The 16,461-nt window shown below is 43.1% G+C and overlaps 2 protein-coding genes across 2 annotated transcripts in view; both read left to right on the top strand.

Annotated features, from left to right (window-relative positions):
- The window catches only part of LOC129816487 (ephrin type-A receptor 6-like), a 256,812-nt gene extending 251,630 nt beyond the window's left edge, over positions 1 to 5,182 (top strand). Inside the window, exons 13-18 of the mRNA XM_055871028.1 lie at positions 652 to 713; positions 813 to 1,022; positions 1,800 to 1,949; positions 2,611 to 2,804; positions 2,906 to 3,055; positions 3,377 to 5,182. Coding sequence (XP_055727003.1) covers positions 652 to 713; positions 813 to 1,022; positions 1,800 to 1,949; positions 2,611 to 2,804; positions 2,906 to 3,055; positions 3,377 to 3,485 — 875 coding nt within the window. The 3' untranslated portion in view covers positions 3,486 to 5,182. The remainder of the gene's footprint in view (positions 1 to 651; positions 714 to 812; positions 1,023 to 1,799; positions 1,950 to 2,610; positions 2,805 to 2,905; positions 3,056 to 3,376) is intronic.
- A 1,588-nt stretch (positions 5,183 to 6,770) lies between these two features.
- LOC129817014 (ADP-ribosylation factor-like protein 6) lies at positions 6,771 to 15,348 on the top strand. The gene is made up of 6 exons (XM_055871998.1): positions 6,771 to 7,046; positions 13,450 to 13,511; positions 13,630 to 13,698; positions 13,987 to 14,081; positions 14,195 to 14,324; positions 14,415 to 15,348. Exons 1-6 carry the CDS (start codon positions 6,924 to 6,926, stop codon positions 14,476 to 14,478), a joined length of 543 nt encoding a protein of 180 aa, XP_055727973.1. The 5' UTR covers positions 6,771 to 6,923; the 3' UTR covers positions 14,479 to 15,348.
- Positions 15,349 to 16,461: the final 1,113 nt, after the last annotated feature.

Consider the following 16,461-nt stretch of genomic DNA (forward strand, 5'->3'; position numbering starts at 1 on the left):
GGAAACAGCATGTTGATGCTAAATGCTAATGCTAATCCCTCCCCAGGCCCATGGACTCTAACAGGAAACAGCATGTTGATGCTAAAGGCTAGTGCTAATCCCTCCCCAGGCTCATAGACTCTGACTGGGAAACAGCGTGCAGATGCAAATGTGGGCAGCAGGTGGCCTAGATGCTAGAGAAAGTACCAACCCTTGAGCAAGGTTAAACCGCAATCTGCTCCAATGGTGCTGTACCATTGCTGACCCTGAGCCTCTCAATGTTTGAGTGTCTGGAGGGGTTGGGACAAATGTCCATTAAACACAGAAATCTAGAATAAAGTATCTATTCTAACCCCCGGTCTAATCTTCTATTAACCACCATACAGAGAGTAACTCCACTCTGAGTCCTTCAGCAAACAGGGATTAATGAAACACAGGGAAACCTGAGCTAGTGTTAATGTGTTCCTCTTGGTTACTCTCTGCAGCAAATATTGACACAATGATGATACACAGACAGTATGCACGAGATGACTGCTGCTTGGTTAGTAGCATTACTGTAGAGGAAGGTTCTCCTGCTCAGACACTGGAGAGCTGGGTGTGGGCAGGCTCTTATTCCAGTCACATCTCTAACACGTCTGACTGACCTGGTGGTGCTGTGTGCTGTGATTTCAGGCAGACCTGTGATGATTGTGGTGGAGTACATGGAGAATGGATCTCTGGACTCTTTCCTGAGGGTGAGAAGCAAATACCATTTGTTTATTGATTTTCAATTATAAACGAACAGAAAGACATAACAAATGAAAATCTCGCTCTCTTGTGTCCCTCTCCATTAGAAGCACGACGGTCACTTCACAGTGATCCAGTTGGTGGGCATGCTGCGTGGCATCGCGTCGGGCGTGAGGTACCTGTCTGACATGGGTTACGTCCACAGAGACCTGGCCGCTCGTAATATCCTGGTGAACAGCAACCTGGTGTGTAAGGTGTCTGACTTCGGCCTGTCCAGAGTCCTGGAGGACGACCCCGAGGCTGCTTACACCACCACGGTAACTATGAGCTTCCCCTGACCTTATCTGTGGTTTCAATAGCTTTCACTCATCTTCTTTCTAATCGATCAACTGCTGTTATTTTGTTCTATTTCTGTTCTGTTTAGTCTGTCTGTTCAAAAAAAACACAGTTCTCTGAGTCTGCATGCCCTCCTAGTGACCTCTATTCTCAGGGTCACTCTGAGGGGAAGTGGTGTATTCTGGAAGAAAATTGGGAAGAGAGAACAGAAAGGATATTTTGCTTTTGGGGACATCTGTAAACTATTTTCCGCTCGACAGAACTTTGGTTTGGTAGGGTGAGGGGACAGGGGGCGAGAGTAGGGGAAGAGAGTGGGGAGCAGGCAGGCAGTTTGGGTCACAGCCACAATATGGACTGAGGATTTGTGCAGACTGGTGATTTTACTCTTGCCCTCATCTGAAGAGATAGAAAGAGAGTAGAGGGAGAAAGGCCAGGAGGAAGGTTAGTGCTGCTGTTAAAGCAGCTCAGAGCGTTTCTTTGTTCTTTGACACAAAGTCTCAAACTGTGAACATGTGTTTGTACACATTGAGAGACTTCAGAGAAGTGTATTCAAACTGAGACTGTTTAACATATGGTCTGTCAATTGCACATATTTCCTCAAGCATGCATTGTCACGAACCAGATGGAACCTGACGTGTGTGTGTGTGTGTGTGTGTGTGTGTGTGTGTGTGTGTGTGTGTGTGTGTGTGTGTGTGTGTGTGTGTGTGTGTGTGTGTGTGTGTGTGTGTGTGTGTGTGTGTGTGTGTGTGTGAGAACAGGGAGGTAAGATCCCTATCAGGTGGACAGCTCCAGAGGCCATCTCCTACAGGAAGTTCTCATCAGCCAGCGATGCCTGGAGCTACGGTATCGTCATGTGGGAAGTGATGTCCTACGGGGAGCGGCCTTACTGGGAGATGTCCAATCAGGATGTGAGTTGTGGAGGATGTCTTCTCTATGGAGTTAACATGGGAGTCTTAATCCCAACATGGGATTGGTATCGTGAAACGCCGTTCTAATGAGTGTCCATACTGTATAATATCTAAAGCTTTGAGATTCCACTGGAGGGAGATTGGGGGGGGGGGGACTGGCCAACGGAGGGGTTTAAAAGTTGTGGAGTCAGACCCTGGCTGACTGACCTCACGGTCTCTGGTCAATCGTCAGAGGGATGGAGGGGATTCATCCCGTCTCCCTGTGGAGTGTGAAAGCTCTTTGGTAATCCCCCTCAGCTCCTCACAGCACACACCAGCACACACACAGCCCCTGGCCTCATGGGGATTGTGATGCTGGGGAATTGCTTAGAAGTGCTTTCCAAGACAATCACCCCCGCCAATCCCTGACTGTTGCTGCCTCTGCCTCCTCACACCTCCGCCCCATCCTGCCACCCGTCAGGGCTCAGAGAGGACATCAAGGCTACAGGCCAAATGAACAGGCTGTTATATTCACACAGCCCCCCTAACACACCCTGGAGGCATGCTTACAGTAGCTCTGATGTACTGTAGTAATACTGGCATAGTACACACTCCCTGAAATGGCTGGATGACATGAGCAAGAAGTGTGTGCGTGCTGACTCTCTCCCTTCATCCACCCCAGGTGATCCTGTCCATAGAGGAGGGCTACCGTCTCCCTGCTCCAATGGGCTGCCCCGTGGTTCTACACCAGCTGATGCTACACTGCTGGCAGAAGGAGAGGAGCCAGAGGCCCAAGTTCACTGATGTGGTCTCCTTCCTGGACAAGCTGATCAGGAACCCCAGCAGCCTGCTGGCCCTGGTGGAAGATATACAGGGGTACATCACATTCATTTAATTTAACAGACGCTCTGATTTCACCCGCAAGTGAAACGTTTTTAGTTCTTATTATATTCTCTTTTGTTTTATCCATCTGTCAGTCTAGCAGAGTCCCCAGGAGAGGTGGTGGACTACCACATGTTCATCTCCATCGGGGATTGGTTGGGTTCCATCAAGATGAGCCAATACAAGAGTAGCTTTGTGGCAGCAGGATTCAGCACACTGGACTCTGTGGCACAGATGAGTATTGAGTGAGTGGAGGAACTGTTCCCTACTTCAAACATTACTCTAATGTTACTCTAACTTTAACTAAATGTTACAGTTGCACTGCCTGACTTCCAATACCTTACGTTAACCCAACAATTTCCCCTATCCAATTGTGTGTGTGTGTGTGTGTGTGTGTGTGTGTGTGTGTGTGTGTGTGTGTGTGTGTGTGTGTGTGTGTGTGTGTGTGTGTGTGTGTGTGTGTGTGTGTCTGTGTGTGTGTGTGTCTGTGTGTCTGTGTGTGCGCGTGCGTGCGTGTGTGTGTGTGTGTGTGTGCGCGTGCGTGCGTGTCTTCCCTCTCCCCCTAGAGACGTGCGGAGGATCGGGGTGGTGTTGATTGGCCACCAGAGGAGGATCGTCAGCAGCATTCAGACCCTCCGACTGCAGCTATTACACGAGAATGGCTTCCATGTATGAGACCTTAAAACAGACAGACGGACAGAGAGCGAGAGAGACAGACAGACAGCCACAGCCTGTGCCTCAGACAGGCGTACAGACGGACCATCTCAGCCCGGAGGCCTCTCATACTCAGACTACCACACACTTGGACCTTGATGCAGAAACTCCACAAAGCCAGACTGTTTTTTACACCTGAACTTGCTTCAGCCAGAGACAGGACAATACAGACAGGGACAGGACTGGAGAGACACACTGTACTGGCTCCCCCTGGCTCCCCCTGGGGAATGTATGCCTTGTTGCAGCATAAGTACTTATTATACGGTAGAGCTGTAGATTTGGGAACGTGATCTACTACATGTTTTTGTGACCATGATGTAGCTGCTAACAGACAGGCATTCAAAAGGATTGTCCTTAATTAATATGATATTAATTATTTTGGAGTTTGATAAGTAAGCGTTATCATAAGGTATTCACGTTGCGTTTTTTAACCTCTCCAGAGTATCTGGGTATGCTAATACTTGAAGAAGACGAAGAGTCCGCTTTGGAAGTGCGGAGGATTTCTGAATGTTTTAAGTGTATAGAACAATTTATCAATTATAACCCTAAAATAATATTTATATCTGTGCAGTCTTGTATGTGAGCGCCCTAGTAAATCTGGATACTATCTTTATTTGTTTAGCATTTTATCTAAATGAGCAATATATGCAGTCGTCTCAGTAACTACGATAAGAGAAATAAATAATTGATAGTCTCTTATGGACCTATAGACATTGAGAGCAGATTGTCAGCAAACCTCAACAGACTCTGTTACACGCTAACATGCTAGCTCTACAGGCCAATTGTGCAATGCTAAAGACTTATGGCAGCTGTTGGAAAACAATGTATATAGTAGGAATGGAAACCAAGGCTGTTTGGCATACAGTGGTTGGTGTCATGATATGTGTTTGCTGTCAAGACTCACATGTATGCCATACTAGAGACAGATAGAGGTATGTTCTGCTCGGTGACATACGCACAGATACAGCAGCACCAAGTCATATATATACACATCTCTATATCTCTATATGGCCCTCAACAGCATTGTAATATCCCATAAACCTCTCCAGATCCACAGGTAGCAGAGGTGAACCACCCCACACTCTGCCTGAAACCTGAAGACTTGCATTAGCTCCCCGAAGCAAATGCTTAGGCTTTAACTCAGCAGGCTAAGACAGTCTTGTGGAGCGCAGATGACCCGGGTTCAAACCCAGTCGGTCACACACACACCTACAGTATACAGTATTTTCAGGAGCAGGAGTGTACCTTAGGAGCCTGTACGGAGTAGAAGGAAGTTGCCCCTGGAAACTGAACGAAGGTCAGTTTACAATTTTACCCACTAATGGTTGAGGTAAGGATGGAGGTAGGCTAGGCTGATCCTAGATCTGTGTTTTGAGGCAACTTCTACCGGGCTGGAGCTCACCTGTCCAGCAGGTGTTCACAGACAGACCTCTCAGAGGGAGGATACACTTGGCTCCTCCTGGAAGGAGAAGCCAGATCAGGCTGTTTAGCAGGTCTTACTGCTGAGCAAAGGGAGAATGCTCTTTTTACAAAGTACAAACATACTTATAATTCTAGTATTTTATTTTTCTATCATTTTCAAAGAGACGTGGTAGATCTTGCACACTGTAAGAGGCAGTTTAAAACTGATATTTATTTGCAAATAAAGGTGAACAGTACTGGTTGTTAGATGTCTTTTTATTACTGACTGTTTCATTCTATGGATGGCATGTTTACATTTACATTACATTTAAGTCATTTAGCAGACACTCTTATCCAGAGCGACTTACAAGTACATACATTCATACTTTTTTTGTACTGGCCCCCCATGGGAATCGAACCCACAACCCTGGCGTTGCAAGCACCATGCTCTACCAACTGAGCCACACGGGGCCACGTTCTTATAGGAGGCATTGTTTATGGGTGCTGTTCCATCAGATGATGCCTCCCCCAGTACTGTGCCATCAAACTATCCCTCCCCATGAGAAGGGTATCTGGTTGAACATGGCTATATTTACTGGAAGTCTTCATTGGTGTATTGGAGTATAAACGCAAGTAAATGCAGTTTAACCAACTTTTTTATTTATCCTGACACTTTACTTGTTTTTATTTATCCTGACACTTTACTTGTTTTTATTTATCCTGACACTTTACTTGTTTTTATTTATCCTGACACTTTACTTGTTTTTATTCATCCTGACACTTTACTTGTTTTTATTTATCCTGACACTTTACTTGTTTTTATTTATCCTGACACTTTACTTGTTTTTATTTATCCTGACACTTTACTTGTTTTTATTCATCCTGACACTTGTTTTTATTTATCCTGACACTTTACTTGTTTTTTTTCATCCTGACACTTTACTTGTTTTTATTCATCCTGACACTTTACTTGTTTTTATTTATCCTGACACTTTACTTGTTTTTATTCATCCTGACACTTTACTTGTTTTTATTTAGCCTGACATCTATTGAAAGTATAGAGAGCATAACTTTTTTCACCGTGACTGGCGATCAGTTTTCACATATATTTTTTTGTTACCTCAACATCACTGGAAGTATTTTGTCCACCAGTGTCCCGAAAAGTTTGTAGAATATACTGTATTTCAGGTGGACTTTTTAATGCTAGCCAGCAGATGGGGCAGTTGGACCATGCATCCTTTTTTTTTTATTTAACCTTTATTTAACCAGGCAAGTCAGTTAAGAACACATTTTTATTTGCAATGACGGCCTACCCCGGACGACGCTGGGCCAGTTGTGCACTGCCCTATGGGACTCCCAATCACGGCCGGATGTGATGCAGCCTGGAATCAAACCAGGTGTGCTTAGATGCAGTGTCTTAAACCACTGCGCCACTCAGTACCAATATTCGAGTTAGGGCGATGTTGTAGATATCCAACAGTTTGTTTACTGCTTGTGCTTAATTGACCAACTACGGATAAAGCAAGAGAAAATCTAAGTTCTGCTATTGTCTTGGCTCGTGATGTGTGTTAAATAATTAATAATCAACTCGTTTTCTGAATGTATAGGCTACCACTAAAAAAAGTCTATAAATAAAACACCAGTAGCCTGTACATATTCAGCATGACTGGAATATGTACAGGCTACTGTAGGCCTATGTAATAAACCTTTCCTCATGAAGTTGACATTATCTAATGTCTCAGAATCACCCCATACTGTGAGTCAGGTCAGCAGTAGGTTCAGAGCATTAATTCACTCTAATAGGCTTATTCACAGACTGGACTGCCAACCTGCTGTCTAGTTACTTAGTCCTCATATCCATGGCAACATTCTATTTTAGAACTTTAGACTAAATTGCAGCGAGAAATGGTAAAAACTTTTGATTATATATTGAGGGGGTAGGTGGCCTATACCGAATCCACATTTAAACCTTAGGATCGGATGTTGTAAGCGGGACAAATGGGCCTGTTAGATAAACTGTCGGGATGGCTGGGTCTGAAGAAGAAAGAAGTGAACGTGTTGTGTTTGGGACTGGACAACAGCGGGAAAACCACCATCATCAACCAACTCAAACCCAGTAATGTAAGTCCACTGACATGGCCTAACAATAATTGAGCATATAGGCCTACTGTAGTCCATTGACTGATGTATTTGATTTTGTTCTAAATTGAAACGTATTAATGTGGTGGCCTGCTGTAGGCACGCACGTCTTTTGCGCGCTGGCCTGTCAATGGAAAGAGACGGAGTTGTGTATCTGAGTTGAGTGAGCTGAGCCATGGAGATGGTGGTTATACATACGCGCTGTGAGTGTTAACCATTGTGGTTATACACTACATGACCAAAAGTCATTGAACATCTCATTCCAAAATCATGGGCATTAATATGGAGTTGGTCCCCCCTTTGCTGCGACAACAGCCTCCACTCTTCTGGGAAGGCTTTCCACTAGATGTTGGAACATTGCTGCGGGGACTTCCTTCTATTCACCCACAATAGCATTACTGATGTTGGGCAATTAGGCCTGGCAGTGTTCCAATTCATCCCAAAGGTGTTCAATGGGGTTGAGGGTGTTCAATGGTGTTGAGGTCAGGGCTCTGTGCAGGCTAGTCAAGTTCTTCCACACTGATCTTGACAAATCAGTTCTGTATGAACCTCGCTTTGTGCACGGGGACATTGTCATGCTGAAACAGAAAATGGCCTTCTCCAAACTGTTGCCACAAAGTTGGACGCACAGAATCGTCTAGAATGCCATTTTTGTATGCTGTAGTGTTGATTTCCCTTCACTGGAACTAAGGGGCCTAGCACAAACCATGAAAAACAGCCCCAAACCATTATTACTCATCCACCAAATTTTACAGTTGGCACTATGCATTCGTGAAGGCAGCGTTCTCCTGGCATCCGCCAAATCCAGATTAGTCCATCGGATTGCCAGATGGTGAAGCATGATTCATCACTCCAGAGAACGCGTTTCCACTGCTCCAGAGTCCAATGGCGGCAAGCGTTACACCATTCCAGCCGATGCTTGGAATTGCGCATGAGGATCTGAGTATAACCACAATGTTCCAAATTACCTCCAAACTACCTCTGGAAGCAACATCAGCACAAGAACTGTTCATGGGAGCTTCATGGGTTTCCATGGCGAAGCAACCACACACAAGCATGTGGTTGCTTCGCCATGGAAACCCATGAAGCTCCCATGAACAGTTCTTGTGCTGATGTTGCTTCCAGAGGTAGTTTGGAACTTAGTTTGGAACTTACAACATTTCCCAATGGGGACAATAAAGTCAAAGTCAGTAAAGTAGTGAGTGTTGCAACTGAGGGTAGAGGATTTTCACGCGCTTCAGCACTCTGCGGTCCCATTCTTTGAGCTTGTGTGGCCTACCACTTTGTGACTTAACCATTGTTGCTCCTAGATGTTTCCACTTCACAATAATAGCACATACAGTTGATCGGGGCAGCTCTAGCAGGGCAGAAATTTGACGAACTGACTTGTTGGAAAGATGGCATCCTATGACAGTGCCATGTTGAAAGTCACTGAGCTCTTTAGTAAGGCCTTTCAATTTTATACACCTGTCAGCAATGGGGGTGGCTGAAGTAGCCAAATCCACTAATTTGAAGGGGTGTCGAAATACTTTTGTTAATATAGTGTATATTAGAGCTGTGAATTTTATGCATTGTGGCATAAGCAGTGATGTAGTGGTAAACAAAAAACATAGATGGGTAAACTGATCGCCAGTCGCGGTGAAAAAAGTAACGTTCCCTATACTTTCCATGAATTCTTTCCCAAAAGGTGGGTGTACTGTCATGCAAAAAATAAAGGTGAGTAAATTGTGTTTACTTGCGTTTACCCTCCACTACACCACTGATTATAAGGGCTGTAAGTGCTATCGCATTGTGGTTATACATACGAGCTGTGAGTGTTATCGCATTGTGGTTATACATACGAGCTGTGAGTGCTATCGCATTGTGGTTATACATACGAGCTGTGAGATTTATCGCATTGTGGTTATACATACGAGCTGTGAGTGTTATCGCATTGTGGTTATACATACGAGCTGTGAGTGCTATCGCATTGTGGTTATACATACAAGCTGTGAGTGCTATCGCATTGTGGTTATACATACGAGCTGTGAGTTTTATCGAATTGTGGTTATACATACGAGCTGTGAGTGTTATCGCATTGTGGTTATACATATGAGCTGTGAGTGCTATCGCATTGTGGTTATACATACAAGCTGTGAGTGCTATCGCATTGTGGTTATACATACGAGCTGTGAGTTTTATCGAATTGTGGTTATACATACGAGCTGTGAGTGTTATCGCATTGTGGTTATACATATGAGCTGTCAGTGTTATCGCATTGTGGTTATACATACGAGCTGTGAGTGTTATCGCATTGTGGTTATACATACGAGCTGTGAGTGTTATCGCATTGTGGTTATACATACAAGCTGTGAGTGTTATCGCATTGTGGTTATACATACGAGCTGTGAGTGTTATCGCATTGTGGTTATACATACAAGCTGTGAGTGTTATCGCATTGTGGTTATACATATGAGCTGTCAGTGTTATCGCATTGTGGTTATACATATGAGCTGTCAGTGTTATCGCATTGTGGTTATACATACGAGCTGTGAGTGTTATCGCATTGTGGTTATACATACGAGCTGTGAGTGTTATCGCATTGTGGTTATACATACAAGCTGTGAGTGTTATCGCATTGTGGTTATACATACGAGCTTTGAGTGTTATCGCATTGTGGTTATACATACGAGCTGTGAGTGTTATCGCATTGTGGTTATACATACGAGCTGCGAGAGTTATCGCATTGTGGTTATACATACGAGCTGTGTGTGTTATCGCATTGTGGTTATACATACGAGCTGTGAGTGTTATCGCATTGTGGTTATACATACGAGTTGTGTGTGTTATCGCATTGTGGTTATACATACGAGCTGTGAGTGTTATCGCATTGTGGTTATACATACGAGCTGTGAGTGCTATCGTATTGTGGTTATACATACGAGCTGTGAGTGTTATCGCACTGTGGTTATACATACGAGCTGTGAGTGTTATTGCACTGTGGTTATACATATGAAATGTGAGTGTTATCGCATTGTGGTTATACACATGAGCTGTGAGTGTTATCGCATTGTGGTTATACATACGAGCTGTGATTGTTATCGCATTGTGGTTATACATACGAGCTGTGAGTGTTATCGCATTGTGGTTATACATATGAGCTGTGAGTGCTATCGCATTGTGTTCATACGTACGAGCTGTGAGTGTTATCGCATTGTGGTTATACATACGAGCTGTGAGTGCTATCGCATTGTGGTTATACATACGAGCTGTGTGTTATTGCATTGTGGTTATACATACGAGCTGTGAGTGTTATCGCACTGTGGTTATACATACGAGCTGTGAGTGTTATTGCACTGTGGTTATACATATGAAATGTGAGTGTTATCGCATTGTGGTTATACACATGAGCTGTGAGTGTTATCGCATTGTGGTTATACATACGAGCTGTGATTGTTATCGCATTGTGGTTATACATACGAGCTGTGAGTGTTATCGCATTGTGGTTATACATACGAGCTGTGAGTGTTATCGCATTGTGGTTATACATACGAGCTGTGATTGTTATCGCATTGTGGTTATACATACGAGCCGTGAGTGTTATTGCACTGTGGTTATACATATGAAATGTGAGTGCTATCGCATTGTGGTTATACATACGAGCTGTGAGTGTTATCGCATTGTGGTTATACATACGAGCTGTGATTGTTATCGCATTGTGGTTATACATACGAGCTGTGTGTTATTGCATTGTGGTTACACATACAAGCTGTGAGTGTTATCGCATTGTGGTTATACATACGAGCTGTGAGTGCTATGGCATTGTGGTTATACATACGAGCTGTGAGTGTTATCGCATTGTGGTTATACATACGAGCTGTGAGTGTTATCGCAATATGGTTATACATACGAGCTGTGAGTGTTATCGCATTGTGGTTATACATACGAGCTGTGAGTGTTATCACATTGTGGTTATACATACGAGCTGTGAGTGTTATCGCATTGTGGTTATACATACAAGCTGTGAGTGCTATCGCATTGTGGTAATACATACGAGCTGTGAGTGTTATCGCATTGTGGTTATACATACAAGCTGTGAGTGCTATCGCATTGTGGTAATACATACGAGCTGTGAGTGTTATCACATTGTGGTTATACATACGAGCTGTGAGTGCTATCGCATTGTGGTTATACATACGAGCTGTGAGTGTTATCACATTGTGGTTATACATACGAGCTGTGAGTGCTATCGCATTGTGGTTATACATACGAGCTGTGAGTGTTATCACATTGTGGTTATACATACGAGCTGTGAGTGTTATCGCATTGTGGTTATACATACAAGCTGTGAGTGCTATCGCATTGTGGTAATACATACGAGCTGTGAGTGCTATCGCATTGTGGTTATACATACGAGCTGTGTGTTATTGCATTGTGGTTATACATACGAGCTGTGAGTGTTATCGCACTGTGGTTATACATACGAGCTGTGAGTGTTATCGCACTCTGGTTATACATATGAGCTGTGAGTGTTATCGCATTGTGGTTATACACACGAGCTGTGAGTGTTATCGCATTGTGGTTATACATACGAACTGTGAGTGTTATCGCATTGTGGTTATACATACAAGCTGTGAGTGTTATCGTATTGTGGTTATACATACGAGCTGTGTGTTATTGCATTGTGGTTATACATACAAGCTGTGAGTGCTATCGCATTGTGGTTATACGAGCTGTGTGTTATTGCATTGTGGTTATACATACAAGCTGTGAGTGCTATCGCATTGTGGTTATACATACGAGCTGTGTGTTATTGCATTGTGTTTATACATACGAGCTGTGAGTGTTATCGCATTGTGGTTATACATACGAGCTGTGAGTGTTATCGCATTGTGGTTATACATACGAGCTGTGAGTGTTATCGCATTGTGGTTATACATACGAGCTGTGAGTGCTATCGCATTGTGGTTATACATACGAGCTGTGTGTTATTGCATTGTGGTTATACATACGAGCTGTGAGTGTTATCGCACTGTGGTTATACATACGAGCTGTGAGTGTTATTGCACTGTGGTTATACATATGAAATGTGAGTGTTATCGCATTGTGGTTATACATACGAGCTGTGAGTGTTATCGCATTGTGGTTATACATACGAGCTGTGAGTGTTATCGCATTGTGGTTATACATACGAGCTGTGAGTGTTATCGCATTGTGGTTATACATACGAGTTGTGTGTGTTATCGCATTGTGGTTATACATACGAGCTGTGAGTGTTATCGCATTGTGGTTATACATACGAGCTGTGAGTGTTATCGCATTGTGGTTATACATACGAGCTGTGAGTGTTATCGCATTGTGGTTATACATACGAGCTGTGAGTGTTATCGCATTGTGGTTATACATACGAGCTGTGAGTGTTATCGCATTGTGGTTATACATACGAGCTGCGAGAGTTATCGCATTGTGGTTATACATACGAGCTGTGTGTGTTATCGCATTGTGGTTATACATACGAGCTGTGAGTGTTATCGCATTGTGGTTATACATACGAGCTGTGAGTGTTATCGCATTGTGGTTATACATACGAGCTGTGATTGTTATCGCATTGTGGTTATACATACGAGCTGTGTGTTATTGCATTGTGGTTACACATACAAGCTGTGAGTGTTATCGCATTGTGGTTATACATACGAGCTGTGAGTGCTATCGCATTGTGGTTATACATACAAGCTGTGAGTGCTATCGCATTGTGGTTATACATACGAGCTGTGAGTTTTATCGAATTGTGGTTATACATACGAGCTGTGAGTGTTATCGCATTGTGGTTATACATACGAGCTGTGAGTGCTATCGCATTGTGGTTATACATACAAGCTGTGAGTGCTATCGCATTGTGGTTATACATACGAGCTGTGAGTGTTATCGCATTGTGGTTATACATACGAGCTGTGAGTGTTATCGCATTGTGGTTATACATACGAGCTGTGTGTGCTATCGCATTGTGGTTATACATACGAGCTGTGAGTGTTATCGCGCTGTGGTTATACATACGAGCTGTAAATGTTATCGCACTGTTGTTATACATACGAGCTGTGAGTGTTATGCATTGTGGTTATTCATACGAGCTGTGAGTGTTATCGCATTGTGGTTATACACACGAGCTGTGAGTGTTATCGCATTGTGGTTATACATACGAGCTGTGTGTTATTGCATTCGTTACGCTGCAATTATCCACTGCTTGCTTGTTTTCAGCTAAGCTTATATGGCCCACTCTCAGACAACTGGAAGCATGCTAGTCAGGTGTAGGTCAGTACAGCCTATTTCACCCAATTTTGCCATTTATTTTTGATACACTTCAGTTATTGTTTGTCTGTCTGTGTTTTGTTTGTGTGTGGTATTACAGACCCAGACACAAGACATTGTCCCAACTATTGGCTTCAATATAGAACAATTTAAGAGTTCAAGGTAGTAATTAACTTGTAATGTAAACTATGATTAACTTAGTGAACCAGGTAAAAGTAATAATAATTATATTACTATAGTGCGTTTGTTGTTGCGTAACATGTATTTTGTCTCTATAAAGTTTGTCTTTCACAGTGTTTGACATGTCTGGTCAGAGCAGATATAGAAACCTATGGGAACATTACTACAAGTAAGACTTTACACCTGCACTGTTTATCTATATAGAACTGCATGATATGAAAGGACGTTTTAATCCAGAGGTGCCTTACCTCTAAACTTAGAGTAACCAGTATTGCCTGTAGAGCAGTTTTAGTGGTTACCTAACCCTGAATCTATCTCCAAGAGTTACCGCCACCCGGCAATTCGCTCTGAATCTAGTTGCTTAACCCTGAGGTAGAGAAACACATTCAGTGTTTTTTACCATGTTGCTCCTGCTATCCCTTGTTGATGACATTGTTTTCTGTTGTGGTGTCCACAGAGAGAGTCACGCAATCATATTTGTCATCGATAGTGGAGACAAGTTACGAATTGTCGTTGCCAAAGAGGAGCTTGATACTCTTCTCAATCACCAAGGTAAGAGAATGAGAGTAAGAAAGAGAGAGAGACAGGAAGAGCGAGAGGGAGAGAAGAGGAGAAAGACAGACAAACTTTCCTCACCTGTTCTTTGGTGTTCCTTCTGCCTCCAGACATCTGCAGTAGGAGGATCCCTGTGCTGCTCTTTGCTAATAAGAGTGATCTGAGAGAAGCCATGTCTTCAGTCAAAGTCTCTCAGCTGCTCTGTCTGGAGAACATCAACGACAAGCCCTGGCACATCTGGTAGGACACAACTCTATCACACACACAAGCAGGTACAGACACACACAGTTGTGTTGGGATAGGTTACTAAAATCTGTCCCTCTGTTTCAGTGCCAGTAATCCTGTAAAAGGAGAGGGCCTACAGGAGGGGGTGGACTGGCTACAAGGTACATAACTGTGTGTGCATGTACGTGTACTTTTTTCTGATGGAATTTTGTCACCAATATTGAATCATTCTGTTTTGTTCTACCTTACCCATAGAGCAAATTGCACCGTAAGTATCATGTGAGCTCACATTAGTTTATGTCACTGTGGTGGACTTAGAGGATGATGTTGTTGATGGGTTTGGAGCAGGGGAGACTATTCAGTTTGTAACAGGTATAATGTTGATGTGTGTCTCATGATGATTCATCTCCCCTACTCTTAACCCTCTAGTGCTGTACTTTTCTAATGTAGTTGTGGAACTTCAGGTCTCATTGTTGAGGCTGTTTGTTGTTGTAACTATCATCTCATGAATTGTCCATATATTTATAAACATATATTGTCCATATCTTTAGAAACAGATCATATCAGAATAATGAATGAAATGAAAGAATGAAAGGCTTACGATGAAGGATTGTGATGGAGAGAAGAGGGACCTCCACAACTACAGCATGACTCCTCCAACCGGCCGTGTCATTGCTTATCTTCTGTACTTATTTACATACAGTATGTGGTGCAAGGGAATCATTTGTTTTACTCTGTCATGATGCCTACTGTATGGTACTGTTGTAAAGTGTTGATGTGAAGTGTTGTTGAACCGCTTGCTGCAGTGAAGCGAGACCACCCTCTGAGATGGACGGCCTCTGCTGAATGACTAAAATGTAAATGTATTCAGACTGTTATTCAGTGTTACAGCACGTGATGTGTAAGTGTTTTGTCTGATTGTGGAAAGATATGATTCATGTATTCTGTTGTTAAACATTTTACCCTCCATATTTCTGAACTGTACTTGATGCTCGTTTTGTATGCCATTAAATGTGCTGTGATGTTTTCAGACATAGTACACCAGTCAGTGATACAATATATTTCTATATATATTGGGATGTTTGAAAACAATTAAAGGCATAGCATTTGCTTGATTTGTTTAGTCTCTTTCTTCTCCTCCAAGAGGATGACAATTTGTCTTTCTATTTGCAGGATCTGTAGAATAATTGATCTCGCATAGTAAGTGGGGATAATAGTGAATCAACACTTCAGACTGCAAAGGCTGTTTTAATCATTTATGCAAAAACAGATGAGTTTAGGTCCCATCAACACAGAAGTATCAATTGCAACTAGGAAAGTACATTTCCTGAAGGGGGATACCTAGTGTCGGATACATTTGTACTCGGTCTTGACTCGGTCTGTAACAGTCCTGACCTGTTTTATGTTGTTTTTTATGTGTTTATGGTCAGGGCATGTGTTTTGGGTGGGCAGTCTATGTTATCTGTTTTTATGTTGGTTTTGGGTTGCCTGGTATGGCTCTTGATTAGAGGCAGGTGGTTTGCGTTTTCCTCTAATTAAGAGTCATATTTAGGTAGGGCGTTCTCACTGTTTGTTTGTGGGTGATTGTCTCCTGTGTCGTTGCATGTATTTACCATACGGGACTGTTTGGCTGTTCGTTTTCGTTTCGATGTCGTCTGTTTCCTGTTCGTGAGTTTACGTTTCAGTTATGTAAGTTTATGTTCAGGTTTCGTTCTACGTCGTTTTCTTGTTTTGTATTTTGGTAAAGTGTTTTTGTTATTCGTGTTGCCATCAGTTGTTTTTTCCCAAATAAAAGATGGCTTATTTCCCTCAAGCTGCATTTTGGTCTGAAGATCCTTCTCTCCTCACCTCGTCCGAGGATGAGGAGAGTGACAGCCTTAACAGAATCACCCACCACGCTAAGACCAAGCGGCAAGGGAAAAATAAACGGAGTAAGGGACAGGAGAAGAAGGAGCAATGGACATGAGACGATTTATTGGACGGAAAAGGTGTCTACACATGGGAGGAGATCCTGGCTGGTAGAGATCGCCTCCCATGGGAACAGCTGGAGGCACTGAGGAGAGCAGAGGCTACCGGAGAGAGGAACCGGAGCTATGAGGGAACGCGTCTGGCACGGAAGCCAAAAAAGCCCGTAAGTAACTCCCAAAAATTT

The sequence above is a fragment of the Salvelinus fontinalis genome, chromosome 19 (assembly GCF_029448725.1).
Source record: "Salvelinus fontinalis isolate EN_2023a chromosome 19, ASM2944872v1, whole genome shotgun sequence".
Classification (NCBI taxonomy): domain Eukaryota; kingdom Metazoa; phylum Chordata; class Actinopteri; order Salmoniformes; family Salmonidae; genus Salvelinus; species Salvelinus fontinalis.